This window comes from Lagenorhynchus albirostris, chromosome 19 (assembly GCF_949774975.1).
Source record: "Lagenorhynchus albirostris chromosome 19, mLagAlb1.1, whole genome shotgun sequence".
Taxonomy (NCBI): Eukaryota; Metazoa; Chordata; class Mammalia; order Artiodactyla; family Delphinidae; genus Lagenorhynchus; species Lagenorhynchus albirostris.
This window is the reverse complement of record NC_083113.1, coordinates 47,060,326-47,087,733: the sequence shown is the minus strand read 5'-3', so window position 1 is coordinate 47,087,733 and position 27,408 is coordinate 47,060,326. Positions and strand designations below refer to the sequence as shown.

General features: G+C 52.5%; 1 protein-coding gene and 3 non-coding genes across 4 annotated transcripts in view; 2 read left to right on the top strand and 2 right to left on the bottom strand.

Moving 5' to 3' along the window:
• The window catches only part of VAC14 (VAC14 component of PIKFYVE complex), a 97,899-nt gene that overhangs the window by 67,300 nt on the left and 3,191 nt on the right, over positions 1–27,408 (bottom strand). Inside the window, exons 2-10 of the mRNA XM_060132553.1 lie at positions 18,241–18,391; positions 17,767–17,934; positions 16,894–16,956; positions 16,248–16,355; positions 15,591–15,700; positions 15,204–15,310; positions 14,072–14,206; positions 13,452–13,604; positions 7,338–7,401 (exon numbers count right to left, since the gene is read on the bottom strand). Coding sequence (XP_059988536.1) covers positions 7,338–7,401; positions 13,452–13,604; positions 14,072–14,206; positions 15,204–15,310; positions 15,591–15,700; positions 16,248–16,355; positions 16,894–16,956; positions 17,767–17,934; positions 18,241–18,391 — 1,059 coding nt within the window. The remainder of the gene's footprint in view (positions 1–7,337; positions 7,402–13,451; positions 13,605–14,071; positions 14,207–15,203; positions 15,311–15,590; positions 15,701–16,247; positions 16,356–16,893; positions 16,957–17,766; positions 17,935–18,240; positions 18,392–27,408) is intronic.
• On the bottom strand, positions 12,394–12,464 carry TRNAG-GCC (transfer RNA glycine (anticodon GCC)). The gene has a single exon. It is a non-coding gene; the product is annotated as a tRNA-Gly (tRNA).
• On the top strand, positions 20,920–20,990 carry TRNAG-GCC (transfer RNA glycine (anticodon GCC)). The gene has a single exon. It is a non-coding gene; the product is annotated as a tRNA-Gly (tRNA).
• TRNAG-GCC (transfer RNA glycine (anticodon GCC)) lies at positions 21,614–21,684 on the top strand. Its single transcript has one exon. It is a non-coding gene; the product is annotated as a tRNA-Gly (tRNA).

Genomic DNA, 27,408 nt, shown 5'->3' with positions numbered 1-27,408 from the left:
CTTTTTCTCTTTCCAGCACTAGCAGGCTTGTACCAGAGAAAACCTCTCTGATATCAAAGAGCTCTGCCCTAGCAGACCTCATGGTTGAAAGACTGTTTAGCGCCCTCAGGGCATTACGTCCAGACCCTTTGTTGATAAAACAAAACCACCATGTCCAGAGAGTCCAGGGGATGGCCCTGGTAACACCCCTTAAATCCAACAGGTCCTTCACCAGGCACCCAAAGAACACTTCTCCCGTGAGGACAGGGATCGTGGCTCTTCACCTCGTCACACTCAGGGCACTCAGCACCACATTTGGCCTGGTTGAGAGGCCTTGAGAGCTGCCTGTGAAGCTGTAACATTCTTGTTTGAGTCGGGGAAGAGGTGACACAGCCTCAGCCTACAGAATGGAGCTTGTTCAGAATGCCTTTGCTCCAGTGGGGCACAGACTCCCCGCTTCCCTGGCCCAAAGCCCTGCTGGTCTCCAGGCAGAGAAAAGTCCCACCAAGCAGCCCCGGGAAGGTTGGGTGCTGCTGGGACACTGACACTTAGCCCTCTGCCCAAAGCACGGTGTCCAGGCATTGGCCAGGGTTGTCAGGGATGGGGACGGCAAGGACAGAGGGCCTTAGGATGTCAGGCAGGGGCTCCTTTCCCCTCCGACGCAGGACACTATCGCTCGCCTGTACAAAACGGCCTTTCATGGTATTTCCAGGCTGCTCAATTATTCATTTGCATCAGGAACTCGATGCCTGTGCTTTCCCAATTTGCCTGCAGACTTCCTGAAGCTCATTTGAAGTGAATTCCTAAAGGGCATGGTCTTAGCTCTGTTAAGTGCTAAGCGGAACTGCTGTTTAATATAGTTTGATGATTCCCCACGGTGCTCGTTTCGGGGGTGCAAGTGGGCACTTTTATCCTCTGATGGTTAGAGGGGCTGGGCGTGTGAGTGACGCGGCCCAGCAGACCTGAGCCTCTGGGTGGGGCTGCCACTGAGATCTCCCCAAGAGCCGTATGTCTGGAAGTTCTGGGGTCTTCTGAGAATATTCAAGCATCTGGGTTCTTTGGTAGCCTAAGACAGATGGGGAAACTCCCCCACAGACAGACAAGTCCAGGGTGGCAAATGCAGCCTCCCGGACAATCTCTTAATCTCTCTCACACTCACTGTTCAACAGAAACATAATGCGAGTCACATATAGAATTTTATGCTTTTCGGTTTTATATTAAAAAGTAGAAAGAAAACAGGTGAAATTAATTTTAATGATATATTGTAATTAACCCAATATACCCCAAATGTCACTTCAACACAGAATCAATATAAATATCAATATATAGATTAGTAATAAAGGACATTATATTCTTTTTATGTCCAGAGTCTTTTAAACTCAGTGTGTCTTTCATGCCCTCAGCACCCTCAGCTCAGATGGACCACGGCACACACACTGGGCAGCACATGTGGCAGGTTCTGCAGTGGCAGGCTGGCAGGCCATCCCAGGGCTTCCCAAGCATTTTCTTTTCTTCTCTGACAATTTCCTAGACACTCCTCTCCCTCCTCCGATAGCCAGGATTTACTGTCTAATCTCCAAGTTCCTCTTTTCCCCATAGCACTGGCCTCCTACTGAGCGCCTTCTGGGGTGCTCTGTAAGCTCTTCTCCTTGGGTGGGCAGGAACTTGGAGATTAGTGTCTCCATGGCTGGAGACACTTCAGATGCCCATCTGCAGCCCAAGGCCTTAACAAAGCGAGCTCGGAAAGCAGTGGGGAATGAACGGAAGCCCCTTCCCTGCCTACTCTCCCCTGACCCCGTGAACCCAAGGTCTGCAGTGAGTCCCTTTCCACAGCAGGAGCTGCCACATGGGGCCCAGGGTGCCATGAGTGCCCCATGTCTGGCAGGTCGCTGCCACATTCTTAGCTGAACCAGCCCTCAGGAGGGAGGCCTGGGGGACTCAGGGCTGCACTGGTCTAGCACAGCTGTGTCCTGCTGGTGGGGAGGAAGGCAGTGCCAAACCCACCTCCCCCATCCACCCTGCAGTTCAGGCCCAGTGGGGTGTATGAACCTTGCTGGGGTAGGGGAGACAAGATGACACATGGCTCTGATAACAGTGATGATGGCGATGGTACTCAAAACGATGATTACTCATGTTCTGCATAAATACTCTGTGCCAGGCATCATGCTGAGCTCTGTACCTGCACAGCCGCATTTCCTTCCCTCAAGGGCCCTATGCCAGCAGCAATGCTGTTCCCATTCTGGAGACGAGGGAATCAGAGCACAGAGACATTAAGTAACCTCTCCACGTTACACAGCTGGGAAGTGGCGGAGCTGGCAACCTGAATGCGAGCATCCGAGATCCGAGTCCAGAGTGGCCTCACCCACTGCATGGCACTGGCCCCTAATGGGCCGCACTCAAGACAGTCCACGGCAGCATCATTTCCGCGCGAGAGAGGACACTGGGGAAGCCTGGTGCTGATCTTTGTTGGGGGGGGGGCGCTCCAAATCCAAGTGGCCCAAATAGGATCCCAAGATGCCAAGGATAGACAGTCGCTCGGCCCGCCGGGCTCCTTAACTCACAGTGGTCCCGAGATGCTCCTAGCCAGCTGAGCATCTCTACTGAGGGCAGAAATCGATGCCCGTTATGGCATCTCCCTCAGGTGGCGCTCTGTTGGGGCCAAATAACAAAGGAAGGATTTCATGGAGCTGGTGTATAAACTGGCAGCACTGTGTGTGCTAACAGTCTCCGACTTTCCCCACAGCAGCCCTCCCCAGACACGGGTACCTTTGGACTGATGGTGAGGCAGGGGTCAGCTTCAAACAACCAAGAACTTCATGGCTGAAAGAGGCCCCATGGTTCATGTAGACCACGCACAGATGCACAGATGGTCAAAGTCCTTTGATGCACAGATGAGGCAGTATGGGGCCTGTCCGAGGCCATGAGGCATGGAGAACTCACTCCCTCAGCTGGAGACGCTCTCCCTGGCTCCCACTTCCCTTGGCTGGCTGGAGGTGAAGGCCATGGGAAGCAGGCACGGCCCAGGGCACCAGGGAAAGGGAGGATAGATGATCCTGCCCGCCTCTGAGGGGACAGCTCTCAGCTGCTACGCTGGGTGGGCTGTGTGTGCTGGGCTCCGCGCGTGCTCGGTGGGAAGCCAGGACTCTGGAACCTGGGCCCCTCCTAGAGCGGGCACGCTGCACTCTGTGCTCAGCTCCTGAGCTGCTGGGCTGGAGCTGGAGGTGCGCTCCCTCCGCGCTGGTTTACTTTACCCAGAAAGAACAGAACGGAGCTCACACACAGTTTGAAACACATTTCTGCACTGGTTCCAAAATGTCTAGACTAGTCACTCTTGAGGGCTTTTGAGTTATTTCAAGGTGTCTCCAAAACTCCATTTTCACGGAGCATTTTCTCATAAAGCATCTCATAATGAAGGTCTTACAAGTATATGTGCTACGACTTCTAAATGAATGGCGCTACTGTGGCTATTAAAATATTGATTTATTGACTACGGCTTCTGATACTTCTACTACACGGTGATAAAATCCAGCGCTTCTCTCTGGGAAGCAGCACTTTATTTCTGTAATGTCTAACCCTTGACGGCACTCATATGCTACGGCTCTAATCAAATTAGAACAAAGGTAAATCTAAAAGGGAACTGTTGCTGGATTCAAAGTTGTTTTTTATAAAAGATCTTTACTAATTCTTTCAATCAGCAGGTGCTATAAGTTGGGAAGCACTGATTTCTAGATCTTTCTGCTTGCCTTATGCAGCCAGCTATACCAGAAGACCTGTACTAAATGTCCCCGATGACACTGGTCCTCAGCGAGGCCCAGGGCTTCAGAGTAGAAGCTTGTGCCCATGGCAATGCCTGTCTGGGGCTCCTGTATCAGGTCACAGGCCAACATGTAAAGCTCCTGCAACTCTCCAACTGTGACTAATGAAGCTCAAATGTGTGGGCCTGGGGGTCGGACAGACTTACTAGCCTGAATTCCAAGCTCGTCACTAGCTAGCTGAACAACTTTGGGCAAGAAGTTAACCTCTCCGGGCCCGTATCCTCACTTGTAAAATGGGTATAATGACAAGGTTCTTGTAATAATAATTGTAGCTGAAGTGTGTAAAGTGCTTTCTGTGGGCGAGGCACCATTCTGTGCTCTTTACATGCTTTAACTCCTTTAAGCTCCATACTACGGGGTGAGCAGATCATCACACCCAGTTTACAGATGAGGAAACGGAGGCAGGGAGAGGTTAAGCTGCTTGCCGAGGGCCACACCGCCAGGCATGGTGAAGTCAGGATGTGCGCTCAGGCAGTGGGATTCCACGGCTCAGAGGATTCACGGTGATGAAGAACGTGCCTGGTGCACATAGCAGCATTAGACAGGGAGAGAAGGAAGGGGAGGGACAGAGAGAAAGAGGTGTATACTATTCTTCCTTAACCCTTCCCTCAGCTGCAAGCACGCTGCCTCCATCCCTCTTCCCCCGCCCTCCTAGGGAGTCCGGTTTCCAGCTCCGTATGCATTTCTCATGCTCCTGGAGGGTGGAGGAACCCAGCCTCCGGTACCTGGAGCCCTTCCTCACTACGATCACCTCGTAGCCCCTGCTCATTCAGATGGCTCTCCCCTGTGGCTACTGTTCACCCGGGGCCGCCTGAGGCTTTCCCAGCATCTTGGGACAGAGGGGACATGAGGAGGAAGAAGAGGCTTATGCTCTTGGGTTGTCAGTTACTCTCCCTGTGTTTAGGGCCAAGTGAGGATTTAGAGATTAAAAAAAAAAGTCTGGGGTGCAAGGATTGGCTTCGAGGAGATCCCTGAACCCCTGAAAGTGTATTTAGAGTTTTGTGACTAAGGGAGAGGGCCCAGAGCTTTCATCAGATTGAGTGTCACCTCGCTGACAGTGTTCTGCCAGAGGGGGATGCTTCTCTGCCATGGGAGGGGACCCCAATTGGGCTGCTGCCCTAGGCTGGCCTGAACTTAGTAAAAGTGGCACCCGCGGGCAGTGCCCTGGGCGAGCGGTGCATCTGGAAAACCACAGGGTGGGTTATGTTTCTCGGTGTCCCTGGAAGAGGCCATCTTGCCCAAGCTCAGTCTCCCTCTGGCAGCACCAACTGGTGGAAGCAGGCACCCCACCCTCCTGTCCTCAGCTGCCGTCTCCAGTGGGTGGGGGGCTGGGCTCAGGTTCCACGACTCTGAAGGCCGCCCTCCTCTCTGGCGTAGCTAGTGACTCAGATCAGCAGCTGCCGCGAGGAAACCTCCGTTCGAGGGAAACAAAGCACTAGATAATTTGTTCTCATTTGGTTTTTTAATTTCAAAGACAGGACTGGTGTTTGCTGCTGAATGACGGGTATAAATCAAGGCACTGGTTCCAGCCAGGTGGTTCCCGGCTGCAGCACAGGAACCGAGGCCTCCTTCAGGCGAACGGACCACCGCCTCCCACGTGAGGGAGGTCTCTGCTCCTCCTGGACCTCCCCAACCCCCAAGGAGCATGATCATCCCCTCCCTGTGGCCTAGATTAGGGACAAGTCTGCAACAGGCCCTTCTGTTGCCAGTTTTGGCCCCCTCCCTCACCGATCCTCCCCGGCGCTGCCAGAGGGGCTTCTAAACCACAGGTCTGCCCCCCTCACTCCCAGGGCCTCCAGAACTAAAGCGATTCCTCTACAGGACAGGCCAGTCCCCCTGCATCTCCATCCAGACCTCTCCCCCGAGTTCTGGAATCCAATATCCAAACCTGCTTCCTTAACCGCTCCTGGGTGACGCTCAGAGCCGCCTGGAACCCAGCTCTCGATGGGCCCGCTCACACACCCGTTCCTCCTTCCGCCCCTGCTTGGGAAATGATACCACGATGCCCTGATCTGGCTCAAGCCCCAAATCTAGAAGTTCTTCTTTCCCTCATTTTCCTCCTCTCATGCCATCCCATCCCTCGGCAAATCCTGTCAATTCTACCTTCAAAACAGATCTCAAACCTATCAACTTCCTCCACATTCTGCCTCCTCTTCAGTCTGAGCCTCTATCCCGTCTGACCGGGATGTGGCGGTGGCCCCCTGACCGGTCTGCATCCACCCGAGTCCCTCCTAAATCCATTCTCCACACAACAGCCCCGACCTCCTGTCCCTCCTCAGCCCTAAAGTGGAGATAATGCTACTACTGACCCCACGGGATTTAAACGTCAGCAAAACCTAACGACGCAACACAAAGTGTGGGGCACAGCCGGGCCCCGAAGCCCTCCCTGAGCGTTCATGGTTGTCAGCCAGTGTTCCAGCGAGCCTCAGCTGGGGCGCCAACGCTTGCCCCCAACACCGTCTGAGCCCCCAGCAAAACCACCACTACCCTTACTTCTCTGCCTCCCCACTGGAGAACCTCAAGATCAGGGACCACATTCAGGGGCCGTATCTTTATCTTGGAACCTGCAGGGCTGAACACAGGCTCTGGACGTGTGTGATGACTGGCTAAAAACACATAAATGAACAGTGTTTATTGGCTTGCTTGAACAATGTGGGAGAGGTTTTAGGAACAGTCCACATTTATAGTCAGTACTCACTTTGAAAACACCCACAAGGTCCTTAGAGATAAGAATAAAGAAATGATATAAAAGGAGAAAAGATCCTAAGGGTCTGAGGAGAAGAGTCTCTTGGGGTTGAGTGTATATTTTCTCTTCATGAGTGACCCGTTCCCCCAGGGTCCACATTCAATGTTGAATTCAGAGGGAAGAAACCCCTTATAGGAGAACCTCCATCTATTCCAACCCCACAGCCAATCCTTCCCAAGGAAAAAGTGACATGGGGCAAGTCCAGGGGACGCAGACAGGGACAGAATGGTGATGATTCCCTCCCAGGGGAATGTCATCATCCTGCAGAGCATGGCGGGGGCTGGCAAGGAAGAGGATTACGTCGCTGCACCATTACAGCCTGCACTGCCCCCATGTGGAAGGCTGCACCATCACAGCCGACCTGGGCACCGGGGAAAGGACAGCTCTTGCATCCCAGCCTATGCACCCTCCCTGCCTGTGCTCTGGACTCTCCTTGAACGGCATTTCCCTGCTCAGTCTCATCAGCCTTTTTTATCCTGGACAAGCGAAAGGTGCTGGGCAAAGGCATCTGCAAGCGTCTCCCTGTGGTCATCATGCATTAGCTACACTCTTACAACTTGTATTTACTCACCTCAAACAGCTTCTAATCCCTCCCAAGAGGCCATGTGTCCATCTGAACCGGGTTGGGTGGGCTTTCTTAATATCCTTCGGACTCCCTCATCAGGCACTTCCTGTGTCCCACAAGTAGCGGCCCCAAGCAAAGTCTGCCTCAGGGCTTTGCTGCAGTCTCCTGCACCCAGGGAAGATGGAGGCTGCTCACTTTCCACAAACAGCTCTGGCCAGAACAAACCACTTACCTGGCCGGAGTGAAGACACTGATGCTGCTACTGAAGCTGGAGTCACAAGCACCATCGGGCCCTCCTGGGGAAAGAAAGGGGAACGAGGCATCATGAGAAAGGCTGTTGGAGTCTTCCAAATGAACAAGACCCCTGTCACAAGGACACACAGACCCTCTGGTCCCCTGCACCTTGATTCTGGCTCTTGGAAAGGGATGTAACTCTGGAGCCCTGAAGACCCAATGCCTATTCATTCCCCAAAGCTTTTGGACAGTACCCATGCTTGTAGGTTTTTAGGCACAGTGACCTCTCAAGGAGGGGCTCTCCAGGGCTAAACATATCTGGGAAATCTCAGAAGGTGTTGCTGGTTCAAGGACCATGGATGTTAAAAGTGACTTCTGGAACACTCAACATCATAAGCCATCAGGGAAATGTAAATCAAAAGCCCAATGAGATACCATTTCACACCCACCAGGTGGCTAAAATAAAAAAGACAGATATTAGTAGCAAGTGAGAGTGAGAATGTGGAGAAGCTGGAACCCTTGTACATTGCTGGTGGGAATGTGAAATGGTGCAGCTGCTTTGGAAAACAGTCTGGCAGCTCCTCAAAAGGCTCCAAACAGTTAGTTACCATATGGCCCAGCCAGTCCACTCCTAGAGACATGAAAACTTACATCCACATCAAAACCTTGTACACCATGTTCATAGCAGCACTATTCACAACAGCCATAAAGTGGAAACAATCCAAATGTCTATCAAATGAATGGATAAACAAAATGTGTTGGAGCCCATACAATGGACTATTATTTGGCAATAAAAAGGAAGTACTGATCAGGCTACATGGATGAACCCTGAAAACATTATGCTAAATGAAAGAAAGCAGTCACAAAGGATCGCATATTTTGATCCCATTTATATGAACTGTCTAGAATAGGCAGATCTATACAGACAGAAAGTAGATTAGAGGTTGCTGAGGACTAGAGGAGACAAGGGTGTGATGGCCATTTTCATAAATTAAAAAAAAAAACCTTTTAAGATAATTTTAGATTTACAGAAAAGTTGCAAAAATAGTATAGAATTCTCGATATTCTTCATCTAGCTGCCCCTAATATTAGTATTGTACAAACCCATAGCTCAATTATCAAACAGGAAAGTAGCATTGATAAGTTTTACTAACTAAACTACAGATCTAATCCAATTTCACCACTCATGTCCTTTGTTCCAGGATCAAATCCGGAACCCTGCATTGCATTTAGTTCTCCTGTCTCCTTGGTCCCCTCCAATCTGTGATAGTTCCTCAGTCTTTCCATATCTTTCATGAACATGCTTTTGAAACCCTTGGTCAGTTACTCTGTAGAACATCTCTCCATCTGGGCCTGTCTCATGTTTTCTCATGACTAGGCTAAGGCTATGCATTTTTGGAAAAATGCTTCTGAAGTGATGTGCCTTCTCAGTACATCAAATCAGGGGTACATGATGTCTATCTTTCTCTTTACTGGTGACGTTAACCCTATTACCCAATTTACGGTAGTGCCTACCAGGTTTCTCCCCTGTAAAGTTACTATTTTTCTTTTTGTAATGAATAAATATCTTGCGGAAGATACTTAAGACTAGACAAATATCCAGTTTTTTCCCCTCAAACATTCCCCCACTGTTTTTATCATCCATCAGTAGATGTTGCCTACAATTAGTACTATGGAGTTTGACTAATGGTGATTTTCTATATTCCTCTTTCCTTCTACGCTTATTAACTGGAATTCTTCTATATAGAAGAACTGTTCCTTCTCCGTCATTTACCTATCTATTCATCCATCCATCCATTCATTCATTTATATCATCACTGACCCATACATATTTATTTTATTCTGTGGGTTACACATTAAAACTATCATTATTTATATTGTTTTACAAATGGTACCACCCCTGGCCTCCTAAAAGTTTTAAATTATACAAGTAACACATAGTTTTACACTAAAAATTCCTAACACAACAAGGCAAAGCCCCCTTCTCTTTCATTTATTTATTTATTTATTTGGCTATGTTGGGTCTTTGTTGCTGCACGCGGGCTTTCTCTAGTTGTGGCGATCGGGGGCTACTCTTAGTTGCGGTGCGCGGGCTTCTCATTGCAGTGGCTTCTCTTGTTGCAGAGCACAGGCTCTAGGCGTGCAGGCTTCAGTAGTTGTGGCATGTGGGCTCAGTAGTTGTGGCTCACGGGCTCTAGAGCGCAGGCTCAGTAGTTGTGGCGCACGGGCTTAGTTGCTCCATGGCATGTGGGATCTTCCCGGACAAGGGTTCGAACCCGTGTCCCCTGCGTTGGCAGGTGGATTCTTAACCACTGTGCCACCAGGGAAGTCCCCGCCTTCTCTCTTTAACCTTCAATCTTATTTTATGGGCAGGTAACTCACTAATTTACTGGTTAGGCAAAGGTCCCTCTCGTCTTTTCCCAGTCTTACTTTTTGTTTTGTAAACATAAATGGGATCAGAGTCTATCTTCTGCAACTTGCTTTTTTCACTTCCTACTGTCTTCAAGCTACGCCACTCCAGTTGTAGACTAGGGATGTCCGAAGTCCCCCAGTAAAGGGGGCCTTGAGTTCCACGCTGAACAGAAAAGCTCTGAGCTGCCGCCTGTCCCCTCTGGTCCCAGAGGCCCTCTGTGGGACAGGGCACAGCCCAGAGCGGGCAGGAGTAGCTGTGGGCGCCAGCTGGGCCTGCTGAACAGCCCGCTGTCCACCTGAACAGGCCTGGGGAAAGGTGAGGAGGACATGCTGGGTAGCCTGGGTGGGCCAGCTGGGAGCAGCAGCTGGGGCTCCCTGCCGCTGGTGGCCTCCCTCTCTCCTGCCTTTTGGAAACACACGCATTTATAGATGAAATGATAGGATGTCAGAAACCGGCTCCAAATTGACTTCGATTATTTCCTAATTTTCACTCTTAGATCTCACCTGTGCTTCCTTCCACATGGGTGTGGGCACTTCTCCAGGATCCATTAGAGGGGGCTGCTGCGGGGGAGGGTCAGGCACCTGCTGCTTTAATAGCTGTCACCAAGCTCCCTTTAGGAATGTTCTCCTGAGCAGTCATCCCCCCCCACCCACCCAAAGCCTCACACTGGGATGTTAGTAATCTTTAAAGTGTTCGCCAAGTTGATGAGTAAAAATGAGACACTGTTTTACTCTGCAATTCTGGGATACCCAGGCAAGCTGAGCATCTTTGGTTGCCCTTTTGCATCAATTTCCAGACTCAGGAGCCCCTGGGCCTGGGTCTGAGCCTGACTTTCCAACTCATCCACTGTGTGACCTTTGGCAGGTCACTTGCCTTTGCCCCCATTTCCTCACCTGTATAATGTGCTAACGCCACTGCCTGCACCAGAGGCTTGTTAGGACAGTAAAGGAGCCTAACACTTGTTAAGATGAAAAACCTGACCCACATTTATATTTATTTCCTAAGGATAAATTCTTAAATGTTATGATACATACTGCCAAATGTATCTACCAGACAACGTATTTAATGTATTTACTCTCCACCTTCCAGTAGGAACGTCTGTTTTTTCCAAAATCTCTCCAGGGAATGTGTATTTCTCTTATCACCAGAGTTAAAAATGAGGGTGGAGTTAGGGGAGAGTGGAAGCGAAGGAGAAAGAAAAGATCCAGTTCAAATAACCTCCACAAAGCCCGGCCCGGTGCCCCCAGTCCTCTGTGACCACATCCGCTGTCACACGATCACTCATCTGAGGATCTGTCCCTGAACTCCCTGCAGGCAGGTCCTGGGTCTGGTTCACTTACATCTGCAGTGTCCAAAGAGGGTCCTGATACACGCAGTCCCATCAAAGCTTTGCAAATGGGTGGATTCCATTTCATGCTCACCCACGGAGGTCACCAGTCTTCCACTGGAAACCGTGTTTATAGATCTGCTCCTCACTCACCACATGAAGTTCCACCCCTGACCCTCTCCGATCCCTCACTTAGGACCCATCAGGGGCCCATTACCACCTGGGCAAAGCTGATGATAAAAGACACGGGAGCAAAAGCCCTGCCCCTGACAACCTTGCTAAGTAGTGGGTCTCATTATAAACAGACATTAAAACAACTTGACACTAAAGCACCTGTTATTGGGAGTGTGTGGCCTATGCCGTGTGCTAAGAGCTTTACATGCAAAAATCTCCGAAACTCACAACCACACATAGGTTCGGTGTTATCACTGTTGCCCTATTCAATGAATAAGGAATCTGAGGCATAAAAAGGCCAAGTGGCTTGTCCAAGGGCAACAGATATGAAGTCAGCAGGGCCAGGATGCACAGGCGGGCAGTTCTGACTGTGGACTCCAGTTTGTGACACCTGAGATAATCAGGGAACGTCATGGAGGGGAACTGGGAGGATGCATCAAACGCCTAGAACGCAGAATCGGAGAAAGGATACTGCACTGTGGACTCCCCAAGCAGCAGGGCAAAGGGGGAGCCAGAGCAAGTGGAGGGGGCTGGGAGCAGTGTGACACGAACAAGGGCCTGCCCTGCCTGAAGCCTCGTGGTGAGGGGAGAGGGAGAAGCACGTGCATGTGCAAGCGTGTGTGTGCGTGTGCTCACGTGCAGAGGGCCTGGCTGACGGGCCTCACTGTGGGGCTTGCCCGGAGGTGTGCAGTGGAGAACGCGGTGTGCTGTGGGACACACAACGCAGGCTGAGTCGGGGACAGGGGCACTAGAGGAGGGAAACCAGACAGGAGGTTCCTGCCTTTGCCAGGCTGGAAGAGTGGCACAGAGTCAGAGTGAGAGTAAGCAGGAGGGCTGGATGAACCCGTGGACGGAGTAACTAAATCCTGACTCTCTTGGATTGCTGGTACCTTCGTAAAGTGGTGGTTAGTTACAAGCTGAGCGCGTCTGGAGTGGACGTGGAGCCCCAGAGTTAGCTGCGGCCATCTCTGGCAACTACTATAAAGTGAGCTCTGCATCTGCTGAAGTGCTGTTTATGAGGCAGTAAAACCTGAAAGCAAGCTGCCTGAATGTATCCTGATTTAGGATAGGATTCCCCTGAGCCGGGAGCTGTTTTTAGGAATGCTTAGGAAAACTGTCTAAATAAAAGGTTAAATGAGCTGCATTGGCCGGGAATCGAACCCGGGCCTCCCGCGTGGCAGGCGAGAATTCTACCACTGAACCACCAATGCTCCAGCTGAATGCCGCTCTGCCCACAGCTGTTTTGCTGCTCTGGCTCACAGTGGCACTGGCACGGCTGTAACCTGACACCTCAGATGGTCCAGCATGGAATGCTGCTCCATTCTGCAGGCCAAATCCATGGGAGGAGGCCCATGGCGCACACATGCCTGACATTCTGCTCCGATGAAAGGCGACAGGGGAAAAGGCTTTAGAAATTCTTTTGGCTTCTGCGGGGCAGGTTCCAGGCCTCAGCCTGTTAGCCTTAAAGATCGGAGTAGTTTCTGAATCAATTTACTCTTCGGTTGACTCTGGAAAGGAGAACATCACTCCAGAGCTGATTGGTGACATCTCAGTGACGACAGAGGCCCAAGAGATTAGAAAAGTCTAGAGTTCTAGAAAACATTTAGAGTCAAACTCCAGACTCCAATCGGCATAAAAGTGGTTTTCTTCATGTTAAGGATAAACAAGACGTTAATGTTAAAGGAGTCTGAAGGAGAGCAGAATTCCCAAGGACCAAATAAACCACAGCTGGAGCTTCCTTAACCCTCCCACCCTGAGAATGACTGGCACAGGAAAGGCAGCCAGCTTCCGAGTCACTGGATGTCTACCGCCAAGACTCAAGTGAACCCTGCAGACTATACTCCTGCCATGCTCCAAACCTTTCTACATCGACTATAGCTGAACCCAGAAAAAGAGTAAAGAAAGCATTAATGCTCTGAGGCAGAAAGGGTGAAGAGCTATGGGTTCTGGAGGCAGACTGCCAGGGTTCAAAGCTGCCAGGCTGCCAGATCCTGGCGGTGGTACTTATCTTCCCTGCGCCCATCTGTAGAATGAAGGTAACAGCAGTTCCCACCTCACTGGGCTGTTATTGGAATCAGGAGTTAAGATATGGAAAGCAGCCCTGGTTGGCTGAGTGAGGCCCCAGGTCAGGTTCTACAGCCTCTGGGTCCACGTGGCCCTCCCTGGGAGGTGAGGGGCAGGAGGCAGAGACCACTTACCACTGGCTGCTCCCTCCGGCTTTGCCAACGAGTCATCAGGGTTAGGTTCTGCCTGCTTCTGAACCACTGGCTTGGGCTCGTCGGGCTCGTCGTCCTCGGGGGTGACCAGCTTCATCAGGCTCTGGTTGCACACGTTGGCCACCTCCTTGATGCCTGAGTCCACTGATGTAAGGAGCAGCCTGATCCAGGGGTATGTTAGTGGGCAGACAGGGAGGCTGAACTGAGTCCCTGCTCTCCCTGCCACGCTGGGGTCCCCGCAAGATGCTCCTGTGTCGCCTCACAGGGGCCCTTCCTGGTGGACCTCTCATCAACAGGATTTCTTCCACCCAATGTGGGGCAGTGTGAGCTCAAAGACTTGGCACCTTGGGACCTGCGAGAGCCTCTCCAGATCTCTAAGTAACCAGGTGAGGTTTGGGGATGGCGGCATTAGCACCACGTCCCTAGTGCTGCCCTGGCTCTCCCTGTCCATGTTCAGCTCCACCTCTTGCTGCTTTGATGCCTGGGGAAATGTGGAGGTATGATGGATCCTAAGGGAGCCCCCATCGCCCACTCCAGGGTCTTGCAACTTTATGGCCCCCTTTGGGGCTGCTCTTGTTTCCTCTCTCCAGAGTGAAGGATACTCTTCTTGCGGTCATCGTAGGCCAGGCAGGGCAAGACAGCGGTCAGGATCCCAGAGGAGTAGGGCAGCATCACCCGGCCGGCCAGCTGGATGAACTCCCGCATCCAGCACATGGCTGTCAGCTGGATCAGGTCGTCTGTAAGGGGAATTGGTGGGTTCCAGGGGGTCCGCATGAGCAGCCAGAGCGCCCCTCCCACTGACCATGTCCACACATGGGACTGGAGAACTGGAGGGCACCTGAGGGCTGGCACAGCTTCGAGCCTCACCAATACTCTCGCCCTTGCTTTTTCCTTCCAAAGGAACATACAGGTACCAGGGTGACATGGAATTACAACCCTGTGGCTGATTGTAAGAGGAGCCACAATTCTCTATCCCCCCCGTGTCCACTCCCCTGTAATGGAGCTCTGTGGCTTCTCTCATCAGGAGCTGGAGTTTACTTCCCCCGTCCTGGTATCTGGGCCAGCCCTGCTATTTTGTCCAAGAGAAGGTGGTAGAAGTGATGGTGTGCCTGGTTCAAGCCTAGGCCTTAGAGGCCTTGCTCACGTCTATCATGCCTCTCGGAATCCACTGATGCCATGTGAATGCACCTGGGCTAACCCACTGGATGATAAGACACCTGGAACGACTGTTCCTGTTGCCACACGTGACAGCTGGCAACAGCCAGACATGAGTGACACCACTGACCATGAGTAACACTTCAGCCGACCCTCCAGTTGACTGTAGGCACATGACTGAGCCCAGCTGAGCCTGGCCCAGGGGAGCAGGGCCACCCAGCTGACCCAAAGACTCAGGACAATACCAAGGGACTGCTATGTGAAGTAACTGCATTTTGTGGTGGCTTGATACTCAGTAGAAGCAAAGAGATACATGACTTCAATCTCCAAGCATTTCAATCACAGTGCTAATGGCAAGCTTGCCAGCAAGAAGGCCTCCAGATCTGACTCCCCTCTAGGGTCAGACCAAGTGAAAGGGCCTCCATGTTGACAGAATCAGAATCTCTCCCACAAGGACCCACCGCTCCAGGACCCGCTGTCACACTGATTCACACTCCCACGAGGACTCTCTCTGAGATGGGGAGACAGAAAGGTGCTTCTGAGGAGGTGGTGGTGGCCTTGGGGCCTTTACACACTCACCCGTGGTCTGGCAGTGGATCACCAGGATGTTGGCCATCTCAGCAAACTTAACACTGGAAGGGTTCTTTTTAATTTCCTTCAAGAATTCTCCAAGGACCACCTCACACCTACCAATGAGCAAAGGAGAAAGGAGACAGCTCATGCAGCCAGAGGAGCCTCCACCAGTGGTGCCATGTCTGCTGTGCTCTGTGGGACACACTTGTCACATGGACATTTTTCAGAGGCTGGGGTGGATGATCTCCTAGCTCTTCAAAGCAGGAAGCACACGAGCCAGGAAGAGGATGGTGAATTTTGTGCTCTCCTGCCGCCGCCTGTCTGTTGGGTGTGGGGTATGCGTACGCGCCGAGGGGCCCCTGCAGCCGCCTGCCCCTCTCCTCTTCCACTCACATTTTCCGAATCTCTTTGCCGTTGTCGCCCAGGATCTGGAAGAGTCCATCCAGGATCTCCGGCAAATAATCCAGCAGGTTAATGTCTGGCACGGACTCCAGAACCAGGATCTGCCCCAGGGGAGGAAACCATCAGGGAAAGTCACCAGCCAGAGAACCTGCATCTCCTCGCCCATCCTCTGGACTGGCCAGCGAGAAGGGGCCCTGCTGAGGCATCTTTTCACGGCAGTGTCCCATGGGGGAGCAGGTGCTAGTAGCTGTTGCTTCTGTTCAATGGGCAGGGGAACGGCAATTTAACCCCAGGGCAGTTCAGATGCCCGGGGGCGGGGCGGGGTTGCAGGAGGGAACCCATGGGAAAGGTGGGCAAGGCTAGAAGAGGTGTGACAGCTGGAGGAGCACAGCTGGCTTCAAAGGTAAATCTGGGTGTTTCCGGAGACAAGGAAGGAACCACATCCTCTGCAGAGGCAAACGTGATGGGCTTTGGGGGCAAAGCTGAATACATGTGTTTTCGGATGATCTGGTGTCATTGGCTCCTAGAGGGATAACAGTGAGGCACCCCCGCAGCCACAGGAAGTGCCCAGGTGAGCCAGAGAGCAGACCTCACTCAACTAGAGGCTCCCTACAGCTGGAGAAGGAGCGTCGCGGGGCCGGACCTTACCCAGGAGATGATGAACTGCCGGGCGTACTGGTTGTTGGAATAAATCCTCTCCCGCAACAAGGGGATGAAGCCCACCAGGTCGAACTTGTTGCTCTCCGTCACGATGTCCTGTGGGTCAAAGGCATGAGAGCTGCCTGCTGGGGGCGGGGCTGCCTGACCTGGCTGAATCCCCGGCCCGGGCTGGCTCCAGGGGTCAGGCGGACACAGAGGAAGATGACGGAGCCTGAGTCAGGCAGGAGAGGCCCCCGGAGCATCCCTCCTCACACAGGCCGAAGGACCAGCAAAAAGGATGCACTGAAAGCAGGAATCAAGGTCGAGAGAACTAATCAAAAGGCAAAACCCTGCATCTCTGTGGTCTGGCTCGAATGCCCTGGTGAGCTGAGCATAAACTGCCCTGTCACTGGGGGCAGGGTGGGGTCAGCATGAGGGGCCATTAGGGGGACAGAATGGTTCTGTATTTTGATCCTGCTGTTGACATAACTCTATACTCTCATCATAGAGCTGTACACTATTCCATTAACTGTATGTAAATGAAAAAAAAATTTTTTTTATTACGAAGAGCATCCCAATGATAGAATTTATAAGCTGTACAGACAGATGGAGGAAACAGAAGCTAAAAATAAGAGTGAGGACCAAGTACAAGTACCTTTAAGAGGCGGTCTAGGAGCTCAGAGCCGCTCTTCACATTGGGGTCTGGGTCAGCAGCCAACTATGAGAGAGACAGAGGTGGAGAGAGGGTCACTGTCAATATATAAGACAAGGAATCCACTGAAGTCCAATAGCAAAGGCCTTGGGGCAGCCTGAACATCGCATAGGCACCTCTCTCAGTGCACAGATGCAAGACAGGCAGGGGAGGCAAGGGGGTAAAGCAGAACTTGGCAATGCTGCCGAGATGTGGCAGACCCCCGTTCTGCTCAGGGACCGCTGGGACCTGCTGCCACCAGTCAGGTGGTTGCTTCCCGTTGGCCTTCCTCAGGGCTTTCCAATCGTACAATGCTGGGTCCTCTCTCCACTCCTGGAGGAGGGGACGGATCAGCTGTGAGGCTAATCCTCTAGAAACGACTTCAGGGAGGAGAACTCCATGACGATGGGAGAGGTGCCGATAAGCTATCAGGGAACCCAAAGCCTTTCTAAGCAGAGCTTTTTCTAGAGCTTATGGGCTACGCTCTCCTTGCAGGGGAAATACAGTCTGTACTATGGAATCACCACCTTCACCTTCTATAAGGGAGGTCAGTGCTCTCAAATGACTGTTTTTTCCCCTCCAATTTGTGGTGGACTGATGCTTTTGTAAAATGAACTAAAGATAAATTAATAGAGGTGTGGGGGAAAAACAAACATAAATATTTACAAGCCCATCTAAAAATATATCATTAGATTGAACAGACAACAAGCACCCCTGGCAGCATGTGCTTATCTGCTCCCCTTGCATCTGGGAAAAGGGAGGCCAGCATTCAAGGTCCCGAAAGGTCAAGTCAGGTGTGTTGGGTGAGCTCAGCCCAGTTGAGTGAGGAGCGGTCACCTTGCTCAGCCCGTCAAAGAGCACGTTGAAGTGGGGCAGCACAGCGCCTCGGGCCACCTTGACGATGTTGTAGAGGGCCTCACACGCGTAGTAGCGCAGCCTGCTGTCGGCATCATTGAAGCAGGTCAGCACTGGCTCAATCAACTCCTTCAGGTAGAGCCCCGAGTCCTGCGATGGGGTAGAAGCAGAAGCAGCTCAGAATGGGTCAGACCTCGGGGACCCAGCCCTCGGCTCCCTTGGAGACGCTCAGGCCCTCGAGTGAGGGCTGGGCTGAAAGACCCTTTGCAAGTCAGCTTCCTGGGATAGGGATCACGCCCAGGACCCTGGGTGCAAGGCCGCAGAGCCAGCCTTGAGGTCTGAGATGTGGACAGAATGGCAATAAAGAAATCACAAGTCTGCAACACCCTGCTGGGGCTCGGGGGTCAGGGTCAAGGCCCTGGCTAGTGTGTACGTCCCTCCAGGAGAAGGGCTCACCTTGCCCAGCGCGATGGAGCAGGCAGCCAGGCCGATGAGGCCCCCTTTCCGGCTGTGCGGGTGCTGGGACAGGGCAAACTCCTGAGACAGCGTCTGGATCACATGCTTGATCTGCACGGTGTTGTTCTGGGCCACGAACTCCCGGACCAGCCTGGAGAGGAAGCAGAGACGGGCTGCAGGACCAGCGGGATCAGGCTGTTCCTGCTACTGCCGGCTCTGGGGCCCGGGGCTGGGGTGAGGGAGGGAGATGACCTGTTTAGAAAGAGGAATTGGGAGTCAGGCATCTCGGGGCAGGGCTTTCCCAGTTCTGCTGCTGACTGGGAGGCGTTGGCTGGGTCACGGTCCTTTCCCTTTTCTGGGTCTCCGTTTCCCTTTGTCTATGACAGAATGAAGAACAGTGAGCAATCTCACTTCTGGGAATCTGAGAGAATGCAAATGAATGTCCTGCTGGGGCCCCAAAACTGTAGTGATCCACCGTCTTCATTCAATACTTGCTCAGTGTTGTAAGCAGCTCATGCACCCAAGTGGTTCTCTGTGTCTGTGTCATTGTTTCTGGGGATCCACAAACAAACAAGGATGTGTAGCAACATGACACAAGCAACACCACAGAAGCAAGAACGCCGCAGGTTAAGTCTCCCTGGGCTGACGGGGAAGCGCCATCTGAGTCGGATCTTAGTACCATTACCACGCCTTTTCCAGGTAAAGAAAGGAAGGCAGGGAACCTCAGGCACAGGGAAGAGCCTGGCTAAAGGCGGGGGCCCCGAAAAGACATGGTGTATTTAGGGAAGGGTGAGGAGTCCGGTGTGTGGAAGGGGTGGCTGGGGACAGTTAAAGGAAAAGACGAGGGCTTCCCTGGTGGCGCAGTGGTTGACGGTCCACCTGCCAATGCAGGGGACACGGGTTCGTGCCCCGGTCCGGGAAGATCCCACATGCCACAGAGTGGCTGGGCCCGTGAGCCATGGCCGCTGGGCCTGCGCGTCCGGAGCCTGTGCTCCACAATGGGAGAGGCCACAACAGTGAGAGGCCTGCATAACACACACACACACACACACACACACACACACACACACACACGGAAAAGACGAGCCGGTGAAAGGTTTCCAGCAATGGGGTGACACATTTATGTCTATGTTTTGACCAAAGAGGCTGCCTCGGGTGGGGGTGGCATGGTTTGACAGAGGGAGACTGAAATATCTCCAAGGGAGAATACCGCAGCTATCAGGGTCAGGAAGGGGGGCCTGAAATACGGCCGAAGCAGTGGGAAGCAGCAGGGAGAGGGGACAGGGCAGGAAGGGTAGAGACGCCTGCACGGTGCCCACCTGGGGGGTGATGCTAGCAGGGAGAGGGGGTCTGAGGGAGGCAGCGCCTGTGGTCACCCTGGGGGATGCTCCCAAGGCAGGCCCTGCCCGAATGGAGGCGAGCACAGGGAGGCCCAGCTCCCTCAGGTACCAGGGTCTCCTTTCAGAGCCCAGTGGACATGAAGACACTCTGCCCTTCGGAGGCTCACAGCATCTCTGCAGTGAGAAGCCTCATGAGGGCCAATGGTGGCATGAGGGGCCCAGATAACCACTGGGAGCTGCGGCCTGGGGGGTCAGGGACATCTTCCGAGGAGTGGGAACTGAGCTGGACCTCAGAGGAGGCAGGGACCCTGAGAGAAGGAAACAGGTGTTCTGGGCAGGAGAAAATGTTTGGGCAAAGGCAAGGAGAGAAAAATAGCCAAATTTGCCTGGGGTCCAGAGAACAGCAGGAAATCAACTGGGATGAGCTGGCCCAGCAGCTCAGATTCAGGAGAAGGGATCTCACATCGTGAGTAACAGGGAAGCTGTTTACGGATTTTGAAGAGATGGTCAAAGGGTGTTTTAAGAAGCCATGAGATGGATGGGAAGGGGGAGACTGTCCCATCATCGGGGGGGAGGGACTAGGACCCATGCAGCAGCTGAAGGTGTGACGAGGGAGGCCTAGAGATCACAGACTTTTCAAAGTAGCTGCCTGGACTCATTGCCTAATTGCTCTGCGCCCATCACAGCAGGTACACTGCTCGCCTATGGCATAAATGGGGGTCTCAAGCTGGCTCAAGGAATTTTAAGGACAGTCAAGTTCAAAAGGTATGAATTAGTTTGTGTGGTTCCAGCTCGGTGTCAGGAACCTGCTAGTAATTAGTGTTGTTTAACTAAATGTGCTGTCCTGTGAGGCTGTGACCACTCCCGTAAAAAGGCTGTTCAATGGGGATTACAGGGCTTGATAAAGATTCAATCCCGCAAGTCGTAAGGGGCATCTATTCTGTGCCTGGGACTGTGGCCACAGGTGAATCAAACAGGCCTGACTCCTGAGCTAGCGGATGTGGGAGCAGAAACAGGGATTCCAGGAAGGGGCTATGCAGATGGTCTGTGAGGGCCCTCTTGCTTTGATCTATATAGGGTGTGATTCCACCAAGCCCACCCCAGGGGGCTGAGGGCTGTGGATGAACCAAGGGCCTCGGGAGGAAGCCAGTTCCATAAGCGCCCCCTCCCTAAGCAGCGTAACAAGGCGCAGCAAGGATGGCTCTACATAAACCCGCTGTATTCTCATACAGGACAAACCAGCCAGACGGGGCCCAGTGATGTGTCAGCGCTCTCTGACTGTCATGACAGACACAGCCTCTTGAGAAAAGCCCTGCAGGTGTGCCAGAGAACAGCCAGAGCATTGGTGGTTCAGTGGTAGAATTCTCGCCTGCCACGCGGGAGGCCCGGGTTCGATTCCCGGCCAATGCAGTGCTGCTTTTTGGCCTCTTCCTGGCAAGCTCCCCCAGAGATCCTGCTGCAGGATCCAGCTCCTCAGTCACGCCCGGCCTGCAGCAGCCAAGGATGCTGCGAATCTCCGAGCGCACTTCCCTGCTTCGTGAGCACGAACAGCAGCTGGCTTCTCCACAGAGGCACCACTGGCTGCAGGACCCTTCCCCCGGTAAGGGGACTCCTGCTGCACCCCCTCAGCCTTGGCCAGTCTCCAGCAGGAAGCTGTGCTGAAGCCTGTGAGTTGTAAAACAGCTCAACACACCATGTGAATGTGGGATGGGAGGACCCACACTTCAGAGAGGAGGAAGTCCCCAGAGTCTCAGTGGGCTTTTTGCTACTGAGAAGGAACGACTTGAGCTCTACTTCCTGTCCTGACGTCTGAAGGCAAATCAACTTCTCATGCACACACATAACGCACACACATACACACATGCGCGCTTGTGCGCGCACACACACAGCCTCCTCCTGCCTTCTCTCCTGCTCTGGAGCCTAAGCCTCTGTCGTTGCAGCTATGCTGATGTGGCCTTCCATTCTGTGAATCAGCATACAGACAAGAGGGCTGGGGTTAAAGGGAGGTGCTCACACAGCTGCTCACAGCTGGAGCACTGGTGGTTCAGTGGTAGAATTCCCGACTGCCACGCGGGAGGCCCGGGTTCGATTCCCAGCCAATGCAGCAGCAAACTTTTTTTTAATCATCCTAAGAGATTGGATTTGACATTTCACACTGCCTACAGCATTGGTGATACAGTCTGAAAAACCTAGAATGACTTTTTTCTAGCCTGAGTTTTCCACGCCTGTTTCCTAAATTCCACAGAGACCTACCTAGATCTTGTGTCCCCTTGTTCTTGAGGAGTCCAGGATGTGGGGATCACCAAAGCCACTGCAAGCAGCTGTGCCTCCCCTCCTGCCCAGACAGGCTGCCTGGGGACTCTGACTGCAAGGCCCCGGGGGAAGCCAGGCCGTGTGTGTTTCTGCTCCGTCGGTGTTAGAGCAGCCCTGAGAGTGGGAGTAACGACATTCATGAGGCTCCAGCAGGGCAGCAAAGACCCAGCCCTGCCAGCAGGGCAGCCGGTCCTGGAACCACCTCCTCGCCTGTCTCCTTGTTTCAGGTCACAAACGGTCCCTGAGTCACGGGAAAGGGCCCTCCTCCCCACTTGAGAGACAGCAAAGGGGATGCATTCCCTGCCCCTGAGGGGCTCTCTGCCAGAATCCCATGGAGGGGAAACAAGAGAGGCCTCAAGGACTTTCATGCAAAACAGAGAAAAAAAATCTGGTGAGGACAGTGCAAGGTGAGGAGGGGGCAGGCGAGAAAGAGCACAAGTGGCAGCTTTCGTGGGGAGGGAGTTAGGTGTGGCTTCATGAGGGTCAGCTTTTGAAAGGGGTTCTGAAAGATCAGTAGGTGTTCATTCAGGGTGAGGAAGCCCAGACAGAGGGAACAGCATGAACAAAGGCTCAGAGGAAGGAGAGGCACTTGGATTGGCAGCACAAAGGACACAGGTGGAGGAGACGTGGGTGACAGGGCCAGAGAGGCTGCGCCCACTCATGTGCTTGGCAAAGGAAGTGGCCTTTGCTTCTGGTGGCCGTGAGCAGCCACGGAAGGTACGAGTGATCTGCAGCGGTGGGTGGTAGGGATTCGAACAGCGTTTAGGGAACTCTGAAGACTGCAAAGGCTGACAGAGACCAAACGGTGGGAAAGCGTGAGGAATGGGGCACTAACGACGGGTGACAGCGGGCAAGTGTAACAGGGTCTCCTGAAGGGGGAGGAGATGGGCAAGGGGAATATCTGTGTTCAGCACCCCCCGACATTCCCGTTCGCTCTACACCAGCTGCAAGGTCCCCCCACCCTGAATCTTACCAGGACGCAACTCAGGGCACCCCAGGCCACTACAAATACAATGGTCCATTCAGTTCCCGAGGGCCTGGAACCCCAAGTCTCTATCTGCTCTTGGAGGAAGAATATTATCAGTGTCCAGGAGAGCGAGACAATGACAAACAGTGGTTCCCTGTGGAGGGAAACCCTGAGAACATGTTCTCACCAAAACCACCAGTTCTCAGAGCACTGGGCCTGGCCCTGTGGGACACCCCTGGGGCCACAGCAGGAAGACCTGTCCCACGACCCGAGCCCACGCTCTCTACCTGACAGTCAGGGTGATCAAGACAGGGCCGGCTGACCTCTGCAGTCTCACTGCTCAGCTGCCCAGCATAACTTTCCTCTCCAGTAAGGGCTTTTTACTGGGCCCTGCTATGCTACTCCTTGGACACTTCCTGTCCATTCCACTCCATGGGGAAGCTCCCGCTCCTGTCCACATCCTAGCCAGCCTTAAGTCCAGTTCACATCCAACCCCCTGCTTTTCCCGACCATCCCAGGAAGGACCACCACTCCTCTGAACGCTGAAGGACTCGGCCACCCCGCAGTCTGTGCCCAGCACTGCACCATGGAATGTCACGGGTTCTTTCTCACGTGTTTCATGTTTCTAGCTCCACAGCTCCAGGCCAGAGTCCCTGAAGACAGACTGGTGGCACGATTCTCTGCCTCTTGAGCGCCAGCCCTCTCCCCGCGTCTAGAGCTCCCCACACAGTAAGTGAGGAATCAGTAAGCATCTGCCCAGGGACCCATCTGTGCCGGTGGGCGGGGCCGCAGGGCAAGCTGTAGGGAAACACGGGCAAAGCCCCACGCTGCCGTACTGGTGACAAGGGGTGGCCTGCTCATCTACACCTAACCTGTTGGGTAAATCAGAACTGTACTTGGACGGGCCTAACCCCTAGTTTACTATTCAAGTTAGGAGGGACAAAGGGCACCACTACCAGGATCTCAGAACGCACACTGAGAAGGACCAGGTACCCAGGGCTGTGGCTGGGGACAGATGCCGATGCCAGGATGTGACTTGACATGCGTTTGCCTAGGGGTGAACCAACCCCTTGGGGGCGCCCCAAATAGCCCCCGTCAGCAGGACCTGGTCTCTCCACAGGGCACAGGCAGAGAGAAAAAGCAACTACAAAGGGAAGCAGAGGAAGTGAAGTTTGAAATCCGGGCGTCCCCAGTTCCAGGCTAGTGTCTCTTCAAAAGAACACCCCGTCTCCTCTTTCATCTCCACGTTGTGAGCCACAGCTGGGGGATCTCAACTAGTTCTGAAGTTAATATTTGGCCCAGATCACAAGTCCCAGTGAACTTTGCTGACATTAGGGTCACACGCATCGCTGTTCTGTGCCACAGAAGAGATCTGCTTCTGCTTCATTTCTCTAAAAACTCTGGCTGACAAAGTATCCTCTAGAGATTGCTCAGAGCCTCCATTCTCAACTAGTCAGAGGTGTCGCAGGATGGCAGCAACACCCATTCCCCAGGAGGCACAACGCCCAATGCTGGCCAACTCCAAGCTCTCTACACTGCTCTCAACTTCACAAAGTGCCACACCGACTACCTTGTCCCTGATTGAGAAGGAGCCACAGACAGGCCAGGATGTGTCTTTCACCCAAGGAGAACCTGGGGCCTCGTCTCAGCAACAAAACCACAGCCCCACACTGGGACCCTCGGCCTCTGTAACGCAGCTCAGGGACAACCACAGGCTGCATGAGGACTGGGGAGCTGACCACTTCCTAGGAACACACTTTAAGTATTCCAGGGGTTGGTTATTCCTCACAGCAACCTCCTTCTTAGTTATTATCATCTCATCATTTAGATTTGAAACAGAGCCTCAGGGAAACCAAGTCCCTTTCTTGAGGTCACAGAGGATCTGAACCTTGGCACCTACAAAGCCCAGGCCCCCTCAACTGTACACCAGTTCCTCCCGCCCATCTTCTTAAAGCACATCAGCTGCAAAGTGTACACACCCAATTACAGAGGGTATTTCCCTCGTGCAGAACTCAGGCCCCAACTGAAGTGCAGCTTTCTCCATGTATTTTCGCCACTGTCTAGTGTTAGACATTTCTGAAGCATTCCTCCTCCACACACGGGTGTACATACAGATGAGGTACATACTTGAGATGTTGAAGGTCTAGGGCTGGTTTTCTACCATTAAGGCAGGAAAGAAGTAATCATTTCCTGAGCACTTACTACATGCTAGTGATGTGGTGGATGCTTTACATGTGTTATCTCATTTAAACCTTAAAATAAGCCACGGAGCTAGGTACTATAATACCCATTTTACAGATGGGGGGAAATGAGGCTCAGAGATGTTACAAAACATACAAGGTCACACAACTTATGGATGGGAGGTGCAGAAATCAAACCTAGATTTTTCTGACACCAGGTCTGAAATCTACCATGTTACATTATCCTCTCTTCAAACATCAAAGCTCCCACCTGTTGGATGCCTACTGGGTGCCAGGCACTTTACATGCATTATTTTGTTTAGCCCTATCTCATTTCATGTGTTGATGTCCAAATGGCCCGGCCACGAGGTGGCAGAGGTTTCTGCCATTGCACGCACATTCCTATGTCTTCAGAGGAGCCAGTCTTGGCTGTGGCTTTGTACTATTTTTAGAGAATTAAATAAAATAATGCACATAACGTGTTTTGTACTGCATGTGCCCATGTAACAGTATTAGTGCAAAATCAGAATCAAACCGTGATGTTATACACACCTAACAAGAGCATATTCATTCATTAACTGCTGACTGAGAACCTGCTTTGCTCCTGGCTCCAAGAAGGACAGAAAGATAATCCAGAGTTGTGTTTATTCCTATGCTGTAAAAATTTCAGCCTGGACTTCGGGCTGCCATTTTTTTCTTGACAAGTCCCATGAACCATCCCAGTTCTCTATGTAACACGCTGTAATCAGGCAACATATCCAGGCAGCGATTTCCCAAAGAGAATCTGGCAGGTAAACGTCTCCTCCATCTGCTTTGCTGAGTATTTAAGTAACCTGGTTTCCACTTGCTCACTACTCTCCAATAACTAAACAGGAAAAGCGGAACATCCGCCTCTGAGGAAAGGCCCACGAGTTAGTTAAGTAGCAAAATATACTGAGCATCCACTGGGTATAATCAGTGGAAAAACTGTAAAGGAGACAGCAGGAGGCATGTTTGGATCTCAGGTGGCAATAGACCACTGAACAAGCGCTTCCCTCAACTGTAACACAACCTACAGGCACTCTTATTTTTTAAAACTGAGATATTATTCGCATGCCATAAATTCACTCTTTAAACATGTACAATTAATTCAGTGAGTTTTAGTATATTCACAAAGTTGTGCAAGTGTCACCACAATCAATTTTAGACTTTTTAAAATCATCCCCAGAAGAAAACCTGTACTCATTAGTAGTCACTCCCCATTTCCCCCCAACCCCCCTCCCCCAAGGCCTAGGCAACCACTGATCTACACTGTCTCTGTGGATTTGCCTATGAATCCACACAAATGAAATGATACAATACATGGCCTTTTGTGACTGGCTTCTTTCACTTAGCATAATGTTTTCAAAGTGCAATTTTTTCTTAAGATGAGTTAACTGAGGCACAGAGAGGTTAAACCCAAGGTCACAAACTCAAATGCTTACAGGCGCCAAGAAGGAGACACAAGTGAGAAGGCCAAGGGAGGTAAGACAGGCTGTAGTGACCTTGCCAACACAGGAAGCAAACTGGGGAGCCCACGTCCTGGCTGGGGGAAGAGGGTGGGCCCCTGGGGCCCCTACTGCTACATGGGAATGTGGGCCGCACAGAGCCACATCTTCCCATTCTTTAATAGAAACCAGAAACCTGAACTTCACTGTGATATTTCTTGATTTAAAATACCCTGCAATCCAGGCCAAACCAAACAGGTCAGCCGGCAGGACACGGCCCCTGGCTGCCAGTCTGTCACCCCTGGATGAGGCAATCTGCTGGGTGGAATTCTGACCCACACTCCAAAATCTGCCTGAAGTCACTTGGTAATAAACAGTGTCTCCCTACAGAGGTGGCAAGCTCCAAAAGGCCAGGTCAAACTCAGCAGTTCAACCCTGATCTGATCACAGAGCCCCAGGGATCCCGGCTCCCCACGCCACCCTCCCCACCCTGCCTTCCCCAGCAGGCAGGGACTCATCCCTCAGGAGCTCTGATCCTGGAGCCCCTACTTGAGCTTCGGTGTTCTCAGGGCGCAGGGCCTGGGCACCTCCATTTGCTGGCTTTAGGAACTCAAAGTTCAGGAACACCAGAGACTTGCCAGTGAGCCCATCCCTGGTCACCACGAAGGGCATCATCTCTCCCAGCCTGCAGTGAGGGCCCCGTCACCACAGTGAGGGAGCACCCACCACACTTATCAGAGCGCCTGCTGGCGTTTCTCCCCCACGCTAGACTCTCCCGGAGAGCAGGGCCTAGGGTCTCACCATCCCTGTCCTCGGGACTCATCAGGGACTATAACCCCTGACACCCAGGGCCCCCAAAACCTGCCGCAGCCATTCTAAAATCTTAGCCTCAGGGCCTTATC